The sequence below is a fragment of the Oryza brachyantha genome, chromosome 3, assembly GCF_000231095.2.
Source record: "Oryza brachyantha chromosome 3, ObraRS2, whole genome shotgun sequence".
NCBI classification, from domain to species: Eukaryota; Viridiplantae; Streptophyta; class Magnoliopsida; order Poales; family Poaceae; genus Oryza; species Oryza brachyantha.
This window is the reverse complement of record NC_023165.2, coordinates 3,910,221-3,928,447: the sequence shown is the minus strand read 5'-3', so window position 1 is coordinate 3,928,447 and position 18,227 is coordinate 3,910,221. Positions and strand designations below refer to the sequence as shown.

Sequence of the window (18,227 nt, the reverse complement as noted above, 5' to 3'; positions counted from 1 at the left end):
ATTGTTCTGTTCTGGTTCATGTAGAACCAATCTCGCATTGCTGGCAAGTGGCAATCTAGGTTCGGTAGTACTCGAGTCGCCTCCCGCCTCCGCTGCGGAGTGCGAAATTTCGAGGCGGAGGACGGTGATGTCCCCTTCCGGGCAGACGGCACGGGATCCCCTCACAAACTCCTCAGCGGCGCCCCGATATCGAAGCAGTGGAAAGAGACGCATCTTCTTGACGTAGTCTCACCGTACCGTGGTGAATGGAACTAGGAAACAGTGGAGCAAACATATCAATGACCACACATTAGATTGAACTTCATAGGCCCAATATACAGCCCAATTCGTGCAAAGTCCACAAACAATTGAAAAACAAGAAGGTTAATGACAAAACACATGATGCACACATATAGGAAGATACACGATCATATTGATTCCACTTTCCATATATAAAACTATTCCTCGACACTCAGTATTTGAAGGTTTAGGACTTCTTCGAAATTTTTGGATTTTTAGAGGAGATTTGAATGATTAGATTCCTAGAAACAATTCTTATATGCCCCTTTGGAATAAAAGAATGATTCTTCCAAATTACTTTGAAATAATTTAGGAATGTATTAAAATACGGAGATTTTAGAGGATTTTTATTATGAGATCTAACCTCTTGGAAAATAAAATTTGTGTGAGCTTCTCTCTTATAATTCTTATGTTTTTTCTGTGCTCAATCTAAACGGTTATTTCTATAGGGGGTGATTGTTTGACTTTATCATATAAAAAGTCGAACGACATATTTGTAAAAGAAAAACAATTTATGAATAGAACTTTTATATACATATTTTTAGCAATATAAAAAACCAAAACTGGAAAAATAAACTTTGATAAAAAATTCTTAAAATCAACTCCAAATTTAAGGTAAAAAGAATCAACTTTTGGCTTACAATCATAAGCAGAAATAAAATACGAGGGTGATAGTGTTTCTGTCTTTCTCCAATCCATATGATTTGGGTTGTTAGGCTATCAATGTGTTTTAAGAATCTCATTCCAAATGAACCCTTGGATAGGATGAAAATCCTACTTGAAAAAGATCGCTGCTCCCCATTGAGTCCAACTATGCAAACATGTGTATTTTTGCTTTTGCTTATAAGCAAAATTTAAAATTTTAACCTTAAATTTAGAGTTGATTTTAGAAGTTTTTTTAAGTTTATTTCATTCTTTGTTTTTAAACGGAACGCGTATATAAATGTTTTATTTATAAATTGTTTTTAGTGGGCTTTTTCCTTAAAAATGTCGAATGATCTCCCCTAATTACTAGCACCATTAAATTCGTATTCAAGGTGACTACCGAACAGCATATTGTTGTTCGTACAATACCCACTCTGTACTGTTCAAAAATTCAAACAATATACTATCATGCTGTATTTTTCCCTTTTGGGTGCTCATGATAGAGGTATTTAATACTAGACACCTACGGCTTCCACCAACTCTCAAGTCAACTACTCAGCTGAAGAAGAAAGGAAAACTGAAACTCTCTGTAAGTGCATATTAGACAAATACATTGATTGGCAGAAGCCGCTCTCGGCCCAGCACGATACCCTCTATATATTTCAGACTTCATTCCACTACTGAACGCACCCCTCGTCGCTTCCAAGCAGAGCACAAACAGAAGCCTCTTCCATCGTCGCCTCTCGTCCATGGCGACTCAGAGCCCTCAGCCCATGCCCATCCGCTGCAAAGGTAAGCACATCCGGCTAAAATCCTCCAGCTTAACCGCACAAAAACCATAGCCTGCTTGTTTCTTCAGCTCTATAGCTCCCGCTCCGATTCCATGGCTGACATGACCGGGGATTTTTGCTGCAGCGGCCGTGTGCAGGGCCGCCGGCGAGCCGCTGGCCGTCGAGGAGATCGTCGTTGACCCGCCCAGGGCGCACGAGGTCCGGATCAAGATCGTCTGCACCTCGCTCTGCCACAGCGACGTCACGTTCTGGCGTATGCAGGTCAGTCTCGATCTCTCGCACGGACGGTCCAGATCGATGCGAGTGTGGGTGGTGCCCTGTACAAGAATGTGTACGTAGAGATCTGTAACTGAACCCTGTACTGCACAGTTTTACAGCCTTGCTCTGACGTTGCAGGATTTCCCCGGCGTTTTCCCGAGGATTTTTGGCCACGAAGCCTTCGGGTGAGTGCTCCATTTTGTGCTGTTTCTACAACTTGGTACAGTACTACTCATAGAAAATTCAGCAGACGCGCTTGGATTAGGGCTGCGCTGCGGTCCACTGCCGGCGTCGATTTTTTTTTTACAAGTCGAAATGACGTTTGATGTTCCTATTTTGAAGAATTTTGTGATTTTTCACGTGTTTTGACATTATTTTAGCATATCTTTTGACGTAACTTTTCACGCATTTAGTTTTTAAGAATACGGTCAAGCATAATCTTGATATGAATTTTGACCCTACTTTCAAAAGGGTTTTACACCGTCAAGGAAACTTAGCTAAGTAGGAGCAAACATAGAGTAAAATCACAAAGTTAAAAGGATAGATATAAAATCATAATTAGAGTTAAAAATAGGGGCAAGAATACAATTGCCAAAAAAAATTATGTTTGTTGTTGAAACGTTGACATTCACGTATGTCATGATCGTCAATTTGAAGGCACCATAAGCCTAGAATAATGTGTATAGCATGCGTGTATGTTTGGCTTGTTTCTCGTGTTCTGATAAGAACGGCGCGAGAAAGCTGCATTTTCTGAATAGGTTCGACCTCAGCTTCTATAAATGACTAGTAGAAAAGGAAGGATAGTTAGCTGGTTGTCAAAAAGGTCGAAATAAACTAAGAAATCGGAAAATGACATTTGAGATCGCGTTCGCCTAAAAAAATTCCGTTGCTATCAACAAATCAGAGTATTTCAGCAATAATCTCTATTAATTCTATCATTAATTGGTCTATATCGCTTGGAGGTGTATTAAAGGGAGTGAACTTATGGATGTGTATGTGCATGTTGGTGTTTATGCATGTGCAAAAACAGTAATTCTTTCTAGAATGGGTAATGTGACAAGGGGATGAGATGTGTACAAAAGAAAATAGGTGGTGCTATGTCTTCTTGCACGGCTCTACATCGAAAAGAATAGAAAATTGCACCACAAATGTTCTTTAAAAGTTACTGCCAACTACTACATTTTTAAACGTGCCACATTTTAACTTTGTAGCTTCGTCATTCGTCTTTTATTTTTCATGGTGAGTTTGTGACCTATTATTAAAAAGTAAACAATATATATATATATAATAGGATTTTGATAAAACGAGTCGTCAAACGTTACGTCTAAAAGTTAAATATTATATTATAAAAATTGAGGTTGTATTTAGGAATACCCATGATTTTTTGGTTTTTGAAATGATCACTCAACAGCTTATATTACTCAATCAAATAGACTACATGTATATACGCACCATAAGTCCATAACATATCTGCTACCTAACAGGTTGTCTATTTGTCTAGATAAATTCAACGTCAATGCTCCCGATGGGCTATATTAGCAAGTTAGGACTAGTTTAGTACCAACCTACCGCATAATCAGTTCAAACCTGTACTTTCATGCAATAATTAGATACGTTTTTTATGTTTTTGGTACACGCATATCGGTTGTTTAGCAGTTATATAACCTACTGCTGAGATCTTAAGAGACTGACCTTCCAGTAAGTTGATTAAAACTATTCTTCGTGCCACTGATTTCCCATGGTATATTATAAGTTGATGCTAGAATAAGATGATGCGATTAGACCAATAATGTACTTACCTATTTCTTATTTCTTATAGTATATACTACTACTAGTTCTTACTCCCTGACTATAAAATTTAATGGACAAACATGTCAATGTCATATTATCACTCCCTCATAATAATTATTTTTAGAGCTCTTGCAGGCATACTACATCAGTACATCATCTACAGTTATTATATTCTAAAAATTAATATGCAAGCATATCAAATCGTTTTACTACTCACAATATTTCAACATATTTAACGTCCATTTATTCATGTATCCTACAACAAATATATTCATACGTCATTTCAATATGTTTAATATGTATTTATTCATATTCATATATCCCGCAGTAAAGTATGAAGAGGCGTCTAATTTGAGATGACATTATGTCATTGACCTACCCTGAACTAATTTACAAACTTAAGAGTTTGTTGCCAGCACACTGCAGCAAGGCAGAATACCTAGAGAAGTGCGAGGTGCGCTTATATCTGGATGTATACATGAGGACGTAAGCTGCGTTCGTTAGTATGTTAGGTAATTGGCGCTGAAACGTAATGATAAATTAATATATTATTAAATAAAAAATAAAAAATAGATTAATATAATTTTTAATGTAACCTTTCTATAAAAAAATTCCACAAAAAACTACCTCGTGTAATGAAAGCAGCCGTAGAGATTTCAACTTCTCCGTTCTGTATTGCGATATTCAAGTTTGATGAATTTATAGAGAAATGCAGTAATATCAACACTACATAATTTAGTTTAATTAAATCCATCATTAAATATATGTTAGGTAGTATATTTACTGTGTGCTGAAGATATTATATTTTTTTATTGAAGATGTTTGATATAAGACAAATGTGAAATGATTTATAATATTACACAGACAGAGTATTACGCAAATCCCTATTTACGGATTACAACGCATCATGTATTCATGTATGTTCTAACTTCCAAGCGCATATTTTTACAAAGAAAAAGGGAGCATGGAGGAGAAGAGGCCATATTCTGAAACCATGAAAAATGTCAGGACCATATTATAATGGCATTTCAATCATATGATTTCTTTTATTAAAGTATATATGAATATTTTAAGGATATTGGTTTTGTAATAAATTATAGTTTATGCCACTTTTTGTTGCCATAGTTTCACTTTTGAACCACATAATAACATTTTTTTTCACTATGGATAGGGTAATTGTATTATTTTTGCAGTTTGAATTACCCAGCTCTTCCTTCTTAAGCCATCTATAGTCTCCACCCGACAAAGATATGACCTGCTCATATATGACTGTAGGAGAGAGTTCGTCCGTATGCCAAAACCGACATGTATGAGGTCGTTGATATGTATTGGAAAAGTTATTTGGAGTAGTCCAATTACAACAACGATAAAATTAATTGGTCTACTAAGGCTTTTTTTATAGTACAGGAGATTTTATAGTGCTCCAAATTTGGTTAGTATGTCCAATGCAGTTCAATCCAATGCATCACATTCGTCTTACCTCTGAGGTAATAGATATAAAATGAAAGGAAATAAGTTTTTGGACCTACCGTAAAAACGTTATTGCCTATAAAGAAAGTAATTAATGTGGTATCTCCCGTATTTGATTTTAAACCAGGAGCCTGCCTCATGCAAAACTAACTTTAAATCTTCAACATGTTGAATGAGAATTTTGGATTTAACCTATAGATAATATCACAAGAATTGAAAATATAAGTATATATATAATGTGAATACAAATGAGATTAGGAAAATATTTAATTTCTATTTTGCATATTACGAAATCCATAATTAAATCAATCATTTCTTTACTGTATGATGTTTCATGAATTAGCAGAGTTAAATTAGCCAAATAAATTAATTCATTGTCTTGTATCATGTAGGTCGATTGTAATGTGATAGAATTAGATGTTTTGTTCACCTGTAATTTATTGCATGCATAATTAAAATTGGAAAGCATATTATATGGGATCAACCATTCCTACCACTGCTATCATTACTCAGACAGGAGATACCCATTTTAATTTTAAATCACATAATGCAAATAAATCTTACCAACGTTCATGATTTATTGTTAGGTCTTTCTCCCCTAGAGGTAAGGTGGAGCACTGTAAAACAACTCGTAAAGAAAACTTAGGGCATGTTTAAAGGTAGAGCCCGTTGTGCGCTCTATCTGAAGCCACGTCAGTAATAAGAGTCTATTTTATAATGATACGTATAAAGATAGAGTCGGTTGTGGTTTCTTCATTAATGCAATAAGATATTTTTTTATTATGTTATTTCCTTTTTATACATTCGCATGCAAGAGAGTTTCCTTTAATAAATGCTTAGAGTCGACTATAAGCCGTTGTCATGCATAGCAACAACTTTTCTCTCTCCTTTCCTCTCTTTTCTCCACATCACCAAATTTATTTACGTGACGATTAAAAGAGTCAGCTAATAGACACCTTTGTACGTGCCCTTACATCAATAGAATGGCCTAAACTATGATTCACTCTCAATTTAAACGCATGGGATTTTGCAGCGTGATCGGTCCTAAAGTGGTGAAGTGTTGGCAGGGTGGTGGAGAGCGTAGGGGAGCAGGTGGAGGGCTTCGCCGCCGGCGACGCGGTGGTGCCCACGTTCCTGGGCCAGTGCACCGAGTGCGTGGACTGCGGCTCGGAGCGGAGCAACATGTGCTCCAAGTACCGGTTCGCCGTGCGGCCAGGTTTGCCGCGCGGCGACGGCAGCCGCTTCCGCGACAGCACCGGCGCGACGCTCCACCACTTCCTCGGCGTCTCCAGCTTCAGCGAGTACACCGTCGTGGACGTCACCCAGGTCGTCCGCGTCGACCCCGCCATGCCGCCCCCCACGGCCTCCCTCCTCAGCTGCGGCGCCACCACCGGTTCGTCGTAGTATTGGCACACAGTGCACATGCACACACAGAAATCTGCTGTTTTTTTTCACGATTGCTCGAATGGACGAATGCGATGCGTGCAGGGGTTGGAGCTGCATGGAAGCTGGCTAAAGTCGAGCCGGGGTCTACGGTTGCTGTCTTTGGCCTCGGCGCCGTAGGATTGGCGGTAAGGTTTCGATTGACCGGAGTACGATATTGAAGTGCATATCAGGCACCGGTTAAGATGGTGAAATATTTTGCTGCCAGGTAGCTGAAGGGGCCAGGATTTGTGGGGCGTCAAAAATCATCGGCGTGGATTTGAATCCTGAGAAACATGAACTAGGTAAGCCCTTCTGTTCATCCCGTTCATGAAACTGTTCTAAGTGTTGATTGCCATTCATACCAAGGAGGCAGAGAGATGTGCTAGTTTGCAGTTAACACTTTTGTTGATTTTTCAGGAAAGAAGTTTGGTGTGACGCATTTCATCAATCCGCAAGAACTTGGGGAGAAACCTGTCAGCCAGGCGATCATCGAGATGACTGCCGGAGGCGCAGACTACTGCTTCGAGTGCATCGGGCTGGCGTCGCTGATGAACGATGCTTTTCGGAGCTCCCGAGAGGTATGCACGCTGCAGCGTACTCGAACATCATTGGACATCTGGACGAACTGATCCATCCGTGCGGCCGTGCCTGAAGATATGAACTGTTTACTGGTGCAGGGATGGGGCAAGACGATCATTCTTGGCGTAGAAATGCACGGTGCCCCTTTGGCCATTCCTTCGTTGGAGATCCTCCACGGCAAATGCGTCATGGGATCACTCTTCGGAGGGGTGAAACCCAAGCAGGACATTCCCATTTTGGCCGAGAAGTACCTGAACAAGGTAAACTTTCAGATATCCTCAAACTGAATAACCAACTGATTATTGTGTCAAAAGACTCACAATATTCAACAGTTAGACTGCACCAAACCACGCCATGTGTTTTACTTTTTCGACAATGCAGGAGCTGGAGTTGGACAAGTTCATAACTCACGAGGTTGCCCTGAAGGACATCAACACAGCATTTGAACTTCTGTTGCAGGGGAAGAGTCTCAGATGCACCATATGGATGGACAAGTGATGTGACTCAAGTCAAATTGCAGCCGAGCAGACCAGCTCCCTACTGGAGTTTGCTGCTCACTTGAGTATGGGAAAAAATTACTGGTCTCACTGATGCTTGAAGAAGACTTGTGTGAATAACTGAAGACTCGTGTGCCAAATCCCCTGCCAAACTTTTTTTTTTTTGGTGAATGATCCCCTGCCAAACTTCATTGCTATAAAATTTAGTCCCCGAAATTCCTGCGTGTATTGTCAGTTGAATTCTGCCTGTAACAGCATTTTCAGAAAAAAATGGATTATCCAGGTGAATAAAACGCTGCCTCCTCTGGTAACCAGAATTGTGATACATTTCATGATCACGCAATAATGTAGGGGAAAATCATGTTTAAAGGAACAGGGCAGTACCACAGATTACATGTAGTAACACTGAACACTCCAAATATAGGTAACAACCTAATTCAGAATTTCAGGTGAACCTTGCCTTAACTTGTCATTACCCCCAATTTTAGACTCTTGTCCTACCACCGCATATTTGAAATTTAGCAAAACGTGAAGATTTACGCCTGGATCATCCATTTTTATCCTCTTCTTCCTCGACATGCCTCAAAGTTTAGCGCATTCCCAACCGCATCACCATCATGGTCCAAGAATTCTTGCTCAGATCGCCGTGCAACATCTGAAGAGCTGTTCATTCCGAACGAACAAGATGCAGCAGAGCCGGGAGGACGTGGACCAGCAGGTCGCCGAGCTCCGCGGCGAGCTCCGCAAGGCGCGGGAGGAGCGGGACCGCGCGCACCGCGTCCTGGAGGTGAGCGAGTGGAAGGCGCTGGCATCGGCCAACGACCGCACCACGATCGAGACGCTCGAGGCGGAGCTCGACGCGTCGAGGGAGTCCGAGAAGCGGATGCTCGAGTCGCTGGCGATGCAGACGAAGCAGATGGAGGTGACCAAGATCGAGCTCGAGGAGGCCAGACTCGAGATCGCGTCGCTGCATGAGACCGTCCGGAGGCTCGAGGCCACCGTCGTCCCCGCCCCGACGACGCCGAGAGGACGGTACGACCGCGATTACCAGAGGGTTCATGGCGAGCTGCGGCTGGCGCTGGTGGCGGAGGACAAGAATAAGAAGGCCATGGAGGAGCTCGTGCTGACCCTGAAGGAGGTGAACGGGGAGCTGCACTCGACGCGGCAGCTGCTGGCGCGTTCGCAGCACGAGGCGGAGACGGCGCGGCTCGAGTCGGACCGGCTGCACATCTCGCTGAAGCGCAAGGACGACAAGCTCCGCGCCCTGTCCGACGAGGTGGCGCGGCTCCGCGCCGACGCCGAGGAGTCGTTCGCCGCGTGGCGGGGCAAGGAGGCCGGGTTCACGTCGTGCATGAAGTGCACGGAGGCCGAGCTCGCCGACACGCGGCGCGAGAACGCGCGCCTCTTGGAGTCGCAGAGGTCCGGCCGGGACGAGATCGCCAAGCTGCGCGACATCCTGAAGCAGGCCGTCAAGGACACCAAGGTCGTGAAGGAGGCGCTGGAGGAGGCGAGGGGCGAGAACGCGGTGCTCAAGGAGATGCTCGGGGACAAGGACACCGCCGTCAAGTGCACCAAGCAGGAGCTGGAGTGCCTCCGGGTCACGGAGGCGGCGGCGCGCGACAGCGTGAAGGAGCTGCAGAGCCTGCTCGTGGCCACGTCGTCGAGCCCCACGGCCGCCGGAATAAAGTTGGGCACGTCGTCGTCGAGCCCCGCCGCTTCCGGAATAAAGCTGGACCTGCAGGAGGATTCCCCGTCGCCACACGCGTCGACAGAGCTGCACGGGCTGATGAAGTGCCACTCGGAGGCGAGGGTGAAGCCGCCGGCGGGGTTCACCCTGCCACGGCGGAGGTCAGATAATTTCGAAGGCTCGGTGTACGACATCTTCGGGTCGATGGAAGAGCAGAAGGGCGAGCTAACTCAGCTAAGCATGTTCTCGACGATGCCGAGGTCGTTGCCTGCCCGGCGGCGGCTGACGATGCGCAAGGTTGGCAGCCTGTTCCGGTGGAAGAGCTTCAGTATCAAATAAGACGGTGGCGAGCGATTCGGGAGTGGCACGGTGCCTGTCGTCGTCTCACTGGTTGCGGCCCCGTGCGCGTGCACATGCACATGCCAGTTTTGATCGATCGGTGGTTTTTACTTCTTTTTTTTTTTGTTGTGTACGGGTTTACCGTGTACGTGTATTATGCGATCATGAGTTGAGAAATGCTCGAAGCGTCGAAATGCTAGGTACACGTACTGGAAACTCGGTTCTAAAAGGCTAACAATTTAACTCGTCCTAACAAAGGCCCACTTCCGGTTTGGGTTGTGGTTCGATGCCGATAACCCCGAATCTCAGCCCAATTAGAAATCTAGCACGGGCCGCTTCTCCGCACGGCGACTCCCCGTCCACCTGTGGTGTGCCGTGTGCCGCACTTGCGCCAAAAGAAACGGTGCGCCTTCCATGGGGGATGGGCACCCGTGCGCTGCGGGGCTCCGCGCCCCGTCAACGGAAGGAATCGCTCGGGTCGCTACCAGGTCAGCATCTACCGCGTCTCACGACGCACGCCCGCCTAGCATCTTCTTCTTCTGCCCGTGGAAACCTTATTCGCTACGGCTTCCAGCGGCACGGCAGCCATGCCTACCACAACCACGATCGAGCTGGGACGATAGGGATAATATTCTAGTACTTATCATCGCACCCCGATCGTACTTAAGGACGGCGTTGTATTTGTTGTAATTAATGGTCAACGATTGTTTTCTTTGATCCGTTCTTCTCTAGTATGTAATCTCACTAGTTAGAGCCTCACACGACGGGTTGCGTTTCCCTCTCCAGAACGTACGATCTCCTATTATTGTAGCCTGTTTGTTTGACCTACTGATGGTTTTGTTTAAGCCGCACGCATGTGTAGCCGTGGACGCATGTTTGCGTATGTTTTGACCGTGCCTACCTACAATTTCAAGAACCACTCCATTTGTTCTCTTTTTAAAAAAGAGAGATGAAATAATACTAAGCAAGAACTCGATATAAAATTAAATTTATTATAGAGCAAACAAGTGTTATTCGTTTAAGCAATTTTACCATTCTTTTCCTATCTCGTTTGACTTTTTCTAGAAAAGCACAAACAATAACCCCGTGTTCTGTTAGAGCAACTAGGGTATAGCTAGGTGGACATCTGTATTTGTCCATCCATGAATGTGCATTGTAAATTGTGCTTTCAAGTAGGGATGAAAATAGTTAGAGTACGGATTAATCTAAACCTTTTTTTATTGAGCTCATTGTGTGAATAGGTTATCCATGGATAACCTAATTAGTAGAAAAAAAGACATATGTTGGTTCCACATGTACAAATGAATTGAAATTTGTACAAAGTTGTTGTGTACATAATAAACCATCCCACCAAATTTCGGTCAAATTTGATAAATTTTTATTGTATAAACGCGAGTTTAAAAATTTTAGGACCGGGATTATACATACTTGATGATATTGATGATAGTATGTATAAAATGGGTAAAATGAGTATAACAAGTAGAAGGATCGATCCATAGATTCTAATGTTATTAAGGTTAGAACCATTTGTCCATTAAATTTTAGAGACATCATTTTAAATCCATTAGAGTATATTATGGATATATTCAAGCTGATAAACGGATTGAATCTAATCATTCCCACTTGACTTCGAAGTGCATATATTAATTCGTGTAAAAAAGTGAAGAGTAGTTAATTTTTTTCTAAAGAACATTGTGAATTGTAATGCACGCTAGTAGTATCTTTCATGCTTGTAACTCTTTGGAATTGCATAGTGGAGTACACCTGAATACCTGATCAACAGAAACAAGAGTTTGGTATTGGTCTGGTCACTGAATTAACCATGTCCCTGTTGGACTGAACAGAGGTCTATTGTTGATCAGTGGGGCACCCCGGTAGGTGATATCAAATCAAATGGTGGCACTTTGTTGAACTGCCCTGCCCAACCAAGCAGGATAGGCCGATAGAGTTGGCGACAATGGCAGAAATATCAGAATCAAGACAACTAACTTCATACCAAAACTAGAGGACACAAGCAAAGGAAAAATAATATCAAGTGTCCATAACTAGCTAGCTAGGAAAATCCACTGCGCTTCAGACTGGAATTAATAAGCGTAACAAATGGCCAAAGAATGTAATAACTGGAGTGGCTAGAACTGAAGCACTGGACAGTTGGGTGTTGTCCTCATGCCGTCATGCAGGTCTGTAAAGTACAATTTGACACTTTGCCTCCGTAAAGACAATCACTTGAGAATTTGCCCGGTATATATTTACAAATCCAAATGTAATATGTATACTGGCAGTTAATTTTTATCTCAACATAACGAGCAGTACAACGGGAAAATGTTAACTTCAGCATACAAGATCATGCACGAATTCGAGAAATGAAACTTACAGTTTAACCTATGAGGGTTTACATTGTCATTCCGCACTCCGAAACCAAATCCCGCGGAGTACGACGGTTTCTCACCACGATCATCACAGTTATCGTGATAACCACGTCAAAAAACCCATCGGTTTCGCATGTAAACCATACAAGATACTGTACATATGCCTAATTTTACACCCGTATATTTTCTAGCTTAACACGGTAAAGATCTGCAATCCTCCCTTGTGGTTAGGTACAAATCATTGACAGGTTAATAAACTTCAGGTCGTATATATACTTACAGGATCCCAAAATTCTTCTTTTGAAACCAAAAAAAAATCAAAATCAAACACAAAAAATACTTTAAAAAAGTTTAGAGTGAAAACTGAAAGCCCCCCTAAAAATAAAAAAGAGTCGGCAAGAACAACACCCAAGCGCATGGACGACCCATAGTTTGCAACCGTGGCAGCAACGTTTGATCAGAAAAATACCCACTTGTGCCCCGTCTTCTCCTTCATTGTCTTGGAATGGAAGAGCTCGCCGCCATCGCCGTCCCCTGATTGCCGCCGCTTCTCCGCTCCGACGAGCCTCGACAGGAACCGCCCAATCTTCTTCTTCTTACCGCTCTTCTTCCTCTTCACCTCCTGCTGCTTCCCCTTGCCAGATGCCTCCCTGCCCGGCTCTTCTTCCCTCCCTCCTCCGTCTAGTTTGCTACCAACGGAGGACGGCATCAGCGGCTGAGAGAAGGCCGCGACGTTGACGAAGGATGAGCCATCGCCGACGACGTGGACGGAGCTGACGTCGCTCGAGAGCGCGACGTGGTAGCCGTAGCGCGGAGGCGTGCCGGCGCCGGAGGAGTAGTGGGAGGAGGTGGCGGAGGAGGAGGAGGCCCCCGTGGTGGTGGTGGCCGAGGAGGAGGCGGACAGGTGGGCGAGGCGGTCGCGGAGGCAGTAGGGGCACACGCCCTTGGACAGCCGGTGCTCCGGGTGCCGCTTGCACCGGTCCTCCCATTCCGATCGCCGCATGGCCAACAACCGAAGCCTTCTCCGCTGCTCGCTCGATCGATCGCGCCTCCTCCCGCGTTCGTGCTCTCCCTCCGTACGTGTTGGCTTGTTAGGGTTTACGTGTCTTCGTTTGGAGACAGGCGTGCCGGTGGTGATTGCTGCGGTGTTGGCGGCAGCACGGGAGCGGAGGAGATAAGAGGGGGAGGCGAGGCGAGGAGAGCAACGCCGGTGAGGAAAGTCTGGCTTCTTGTGAAAAGAGGCCGGGCCCAGGATTCTGCTTGTTTCTGATACCGGTTCTTAATTGTTTTTTTTAACAAAACTTTGATCTTTTCAACCTACAACAAGCTAAACATACGCCTTGACACCTTATGTGCTAGTTTTATTACTTACAGTAAGTTAGTTTTCGCGTGGAGGATAATATTACCTTCAATTTTTTTATTTAATATTGTTTACTTTTAGATCGACAATAATGCATTCGTATATAATTATTAATTAGTTTTTTGTTGTTGTTTGTTTTAGAGGTCTTTTAAGGTACTCCCTCTTTACCTCTGCAGAGGTAAGAGCTATAGGTAATAGATTAACACAAGCCCTGATTAATTGTGTTTTTCTAATTTAAAAAGTGGACCATTTAAGTATTTGACAGTCAAGATAGACGAGTGAGCAGATTTAATTATCCTTCCTAAATTTAAATCTAGTGCTGAAATTTAGGATGCCGTTTTGGCAATCAGAAATGTGAGAGCACCTGATATTTAAAATTTGAAAGTTTTATTTGACCAAAAACTAAATATGATTCAAATATCCTGATTATCACAAATTTATATCATAGTATTAAATTGAAAACACAAACATATGCCGATGTTGTTGTATTGTTATATATCAAATTTGAAATTTCAGCCACATGATTTGGTCGAAGTACTTTATTAGGGGCTTGCCTAACCCCGAAAGGAGGGCTCAAACAAGGTTTTTATATTTTTTTTGTTGATTTTACAGGAATATAACTTTTGTACAGAATAATTAAAAATATAATTTTATAAAAAATTCTTAGATTATTTTATATATTACTTACCTTATCAACGAAAAGGCTTTTATGGCTGCTGCAAATGTATTGTTTTTCCGTTAACGTGATCTTACCTCTAATGAGATAATATAAACCTCAACAATTGGATCAGTGGCTAATAAACGGCTCAAACAAATATAGAGTACCTTAAAAAATTTTGTTTTATCTTCAAAGATACTTTAAGCATAATTTATAATTCAGCATGTCTGCATGTGCAAAGATAATAATAAGACAAATAATCAGATTTAAATAAAAAAACTAGCGGCCTCAAATAAAACAATAGATGGTGTATATGTTTTCTCGTATTTTTCTCCTACCTATACAGTATATTACAGAGGATAGCCGTCTCGCAGATTATTTTGACAGAACAATGATCACTGCAATTCCAGTATGTACTGACTAGAAACCTATTTTACCTGACCGTTGGAGCTTGGAAGGTGGAAACATTACGACCGTACTTATGTTAATGAACTCTGTCATAGGGTCATGATCAGGGAAATTATTGTGTACTCTGGTGATCTAGTCTCTGGACAAGGCGCTATTTCGTACCAGTTTCAAGGTGCCCATTCTTTATTTCGCCGAGTCACCGCACGCGTCTCAGAAACACAGATTCTAGTGGCAACCCACACAACCATGGCGACAGAAACAAAAAAGAAAGAAAGGCAGCCATCTTTTGGCTTTTAAAGAAAAATGCGATACAATACATTTATAAAAAAAGTTTGTAAATAAAAATTTATATATGTATTTTTATAAGGCTGAAAAATAACCCATAATAAAAAAGCTTTAAAATAAATCCAATTCAAGATTAAAAATTTAAATTTTGATTTATAAACTAAGTATAAACTAGAAGACGGGGCGACAGGTTGGGCACAACGATATACTAGAGCTGCCAACGCATTCACTGATCCAAGGTGGTCAAAAGAAGCCTGATTTTTTTAACTCCAAATCTCGTAGAGTGGGATTTGGTCGTGACTGCCTTCAGACCTGTACATGCAAGTGTAACTATATTATTTCTCCCGCGTAGAAAAGGAAGTTTAAAGTTAAAGTTAGAAAAAAAAAAGTTGGAACGATTAGTGGGAGGCAGTGGGCTGTGGCCCAAGAAAGCGACGACGGCGGGCCCACACTGAGTGGACAGGAGATGCTGGTGGACGATGACGAGACGAGAGTGAACGAACGAACGGGTGGTGCGGGTGCCGCACTAGCGCGGTCGCGGCGCAGCACCAGTCAACGGGCGTACGCCACGGTGTCCACGTCCGTGCGCGGCGCACGCGTGTTGCGTCGCGTGTGGCTCGCGCGTTCGTTCTGCGTGGCCTCGTGCGTGCGTCGTACGTTATTGGGTTGGAGGGGCGCTTGGGCCACGCGCGCACGGCGCACGCACGGACGGACGGGGACGTGACGTGTGCCGGTCGGTCGTCCTCGTGCCCCGCATGGGTTCAGACTCCGCACCGTCGGGAAACCGCCGGTCGAGTGAAAGACGCGCTCAGCAAGATCGTTGGCTCGAGGGACGAAGGGTCGAAAAATTGTCTTTTATAGTAGAGGTGAAAATAAAAACGTTATTAGTATTATTGCAATTCCGAAAACAGAAGCAACAGTAAAGTAAAATATATTGATATTGGTCTGTAGACGAAAATTTATAAAAAATAACGATATATAGCATTACATATTAAACATGAAGATAGGTATATAACGATGTGAGAGTAAGAGTTGTTTAGATCTAGCGAGTTTGATGGATTGATGGGGTGTGTGTGGATGCGCTTTTGAGACTTGCATATGTTAGGTGATTTTGTGGGTTTTTAAAAATTTTCGGTTCAGTATGAAATTTCAACAAAATGGTCAGAAAAAATACATTAACATTTTCGTTACCGTTTCCGAAAAACTTTACCGTTTTTATTTTCATTTTCGCAAATTTCTATTATTGGCTAAAACGGTTATGATAAAACAAAAACGGTAGCTATCACGGTCGGGATTTTTTTACCGTTTTCGGTCCTAGTTGGCTCCAATCCGCTCCTCTCCTCTCCGTCACTTGTCTTCTGCCGCTGATGATATCTGCCGTCGGTGATGCAGCGGGGCCAGCGAGCGGCAGTGAGGCAGAAAGACAATGGGCCCTGTTCTTCTTGAAGATGAAAAATAAGAAAAATAAGGTTATTTGATTTCTGAAGCAATTTAGTGCAATAGATGATATAATTAACTGCTATAAAATTGTAATTCTACTTTGAAATGTCAAACTTATAAACATATTTTTTAAAAAAATATTGCTTAATAGTTCAGAAAACATACGCCAATAAATAATATACGAAATAGCTGCAAAAAACAAGCCAAAAACCTTCACTGTCAACAGTTTTCTATTAAATGCACTTGTTTAATATTTATTTTTAAAAATATATAATCGTAATTTGCATTGTCTTACCGCATTATATGGCATCATATCATCGTGGAAAAACGTTGCCACGATAAGAAATTGTGACACGAGAGTTGTATATTGTCATGGTGTGATCAATGATGCATACTCTAAAAATAAGTATTTATATGATTTAAATTCAAAAATAAATATTAATTATGTACATTTAATTTTTAAAAATCCACAATTTAGAGGATTTTGGATCGGTGCAGCAGGATTCTGGACGTGAATTGGGGATATACGTGGGCCTATATTTCGAAAGGCCTTTCAAAAGCTTAGGCCTGAATCGGGTTTTCGCTCCCATGACGGGCCAAAAGCCCAACACAAACCGAAAAGCCGAAGCATGTCACCTGATGGTTCGCGGCTTCGCGGTTCAAGCCTTGTAATTGATGGGCTTCTCGTCGTCGTGGACCCAGCAGTGACAGAGGGCCCGCCCGGTCCAGCGGCCGACACGGTCGCCGTCGCCGGACACGTCAGCCGCGACCGGACGAGCGTGTCCGCCGGAGCCCGTTTGGAGCCTAGCGGCCGGAGATGTGAGCCCGGGACAAAGGAGGTGTCACGTGTTTGCGTCTCCAGCGCCGGTCAACACGACACGCCCATCCATTGTTCATTCATCCAATCGAGACGTATATCTGCAAGCGATAGCTACACGTACAATTTTGTCGTGTTTTGTGCTGCGATGCATGGCAAAATCCACGGAACGATGCAGCGAGTTACACAGGGATTTGTGTACCCGACCACGTCTTTTACTGCTTCTACTGTAGACCACAAGATAAAAGAAAAAAAATATCTGCAGTTCTGAAAGCATGGCAGAGATGCTCACCGTTTTTTTTCTCTTTCCGATCATACTGTACCAGGTTTTATTAAGACAAAGAAAGATTAGTCCTTAAAGAAATTGGCCACATGGCCTCGGGGTGCATTATCTGTCTCTTTCTTCTTTATTTCATGACGTCTCACCTTGTGTGACATATCACCACTGGTACTTAATATGATTCTTTACTTAACTTGCGATGCTTGTGCCCTACAAGTGAAAAGGACGCTTACCAAACATTGGAATAAAATTCATGGCCATCTTGGAGACGTGTTGACACGATTGAAAACCACTATAACACTTTGTTTAATTGAGACGGCCGGTTTTCTTTCTCGCGGACGGGACCTGTCTGTGGACATGTATGTTAAGAGATTTCTTCCCATGTTTTGCCAAAAATAGTAAACCGTATGCATCCTCCCAATATATTCGCTTATCCTTATATTTATAATCAAAATTTAAATTTTTAATCTTAAATTTAGAGTTAATTTTAAAGTTTTTTAATCAACATTTATTTTCTAGTTTTAACTTTTAGATCGCTATATATATATAAATATAATTTTTATTTACAAATATGATATTTGTCTTTTTATAAAAACAACCAAACAAACTACTGAAAGTTATTTTTTAGAAGAGTGCTGCTGGATACTCCTGTGGAAGCTCCTTCTTGATGCCAAACAGTTCAATCTTGGATGACATCCGCAAGACTACAAACTGCGCTGTCGCTCTGTACGGTGGCTTATACTGCGGGTTAGACGATGACCCAACATGGTTGCATGACAGTACACGGGTACTTCTTTTAGTGATATGATACTACTCGTTCTGAAGGATAGTAAGGCCGGGTTTAGTTTG

At 42.6% G+C, this 18,227-nt stretch overlaps 3 protein-coding genes across 3 annotated transcripts; 2 read left to right on the top strand and 1 right to left on the bottom strand.

The window, feature by feature from the left end:
• Window positions 1–1,673: 1,673 nt before the first annotated feature.
• Window positions 1,674–8,071, top strand: LOC102718438 (alcohol dehydrogenase-like 7). Its single transcript, XM_006649468.3, has 9 exons — window positions 1,674–1,716; window positions 1,840–1,976; window positions 2,112–2,158; window positions 6,302–6,627; window positions 6,723–6,805; window positions 6,886–6,961; window positions 7,077–7,237; window positions 7,337–7,498; window positions 7,620–8,071. The coding sequence occupies exons 1-9, from the start codon at window positions 1,674–1,676 to the stop codon at window positions 7,734–7,736; spliced, it is 1,152 nt and encodes a 383-aa protein (XP_006649531.1). The 3' UTR covers window positions 7,737–8,071.
• Window positions 8,072–8,291: 220 nt separating this feature from the next.
• Window positions 8,292–10,054, top strand: LOC102718157. The gene has a single exon (XM_015835636.2). It carries the CDS (start codon window positions 8,313–8,315, stop codon window positions 9,759–9,761), a length of 1,449 nt encoding a protein of 482 aa, XP_015691122.2. The 5' UTR covers window positions 8,292–8,312; the 3' UTR covers window positions 9,762–10,054.
• A 2,030-nt stretch (window positions 10,055–12,084) lies between these two features.
• On the bottom strand, window positions 12,085–13,383 carry LOC102717879. The gene has a single exon (XM_040522465.1). The coding sequence runs from the start codon at window positions 13,131–13,133 to the stop codon at window positions 12,588–12,590; it is 546 nt and encodes a 181-aa protein (XP_040378399.1). The 5' UTR covers window positions 13,134–13,383; the 3' UTR covers window positions 12,085–12,587.
• Between the last annotated feature and the right edge of the window lie 4,844 nt (window positions 13,384–18,227).

What these genes read in the sequence shown, in the direction of transcription:
- LOC102718438 (XM_006649468.3), top strand. Translation starts at nt 1,674, where the DNA reads ATGGCGACTCAGAGCCCTCAGCCCATGCCCATCCGCTGCAAAG. An exon ending in CAGCTGCGGCGCCACCACCG is followed by an intron (nt 6,628 to 6,722) that starts GTTCGTCGTAGT and finishes CGATGCGTGCAG; the next exon opens with GGGTTGGAGCTGCATGGAAG. An exon ending in TCCTGAGAAACATGAACTAG is followed by an intron (nt 6,962 to 7,076) that starts GTAAGCCCTTCT and finishes TTGATTTTTCAG; the next exon opens with GAAAGAAGTTTGGTGTGACG.
- LOC102718157 (XM_015835636.2), top strand. Translation starts at nt 8,313, where the DNA reads ATGCCTCAAAGTTTAGCGCATTCCCAACCGCATCACCATCATGGTCCA.
- LOC102717879 (XM_040522465.1), bottom strand. Translation starts at nt 13,133, where the DNA reads ATGCGGCGATCGGAATGGGAGGACCGGTGCAAGCGGCACCCGGAGCAC.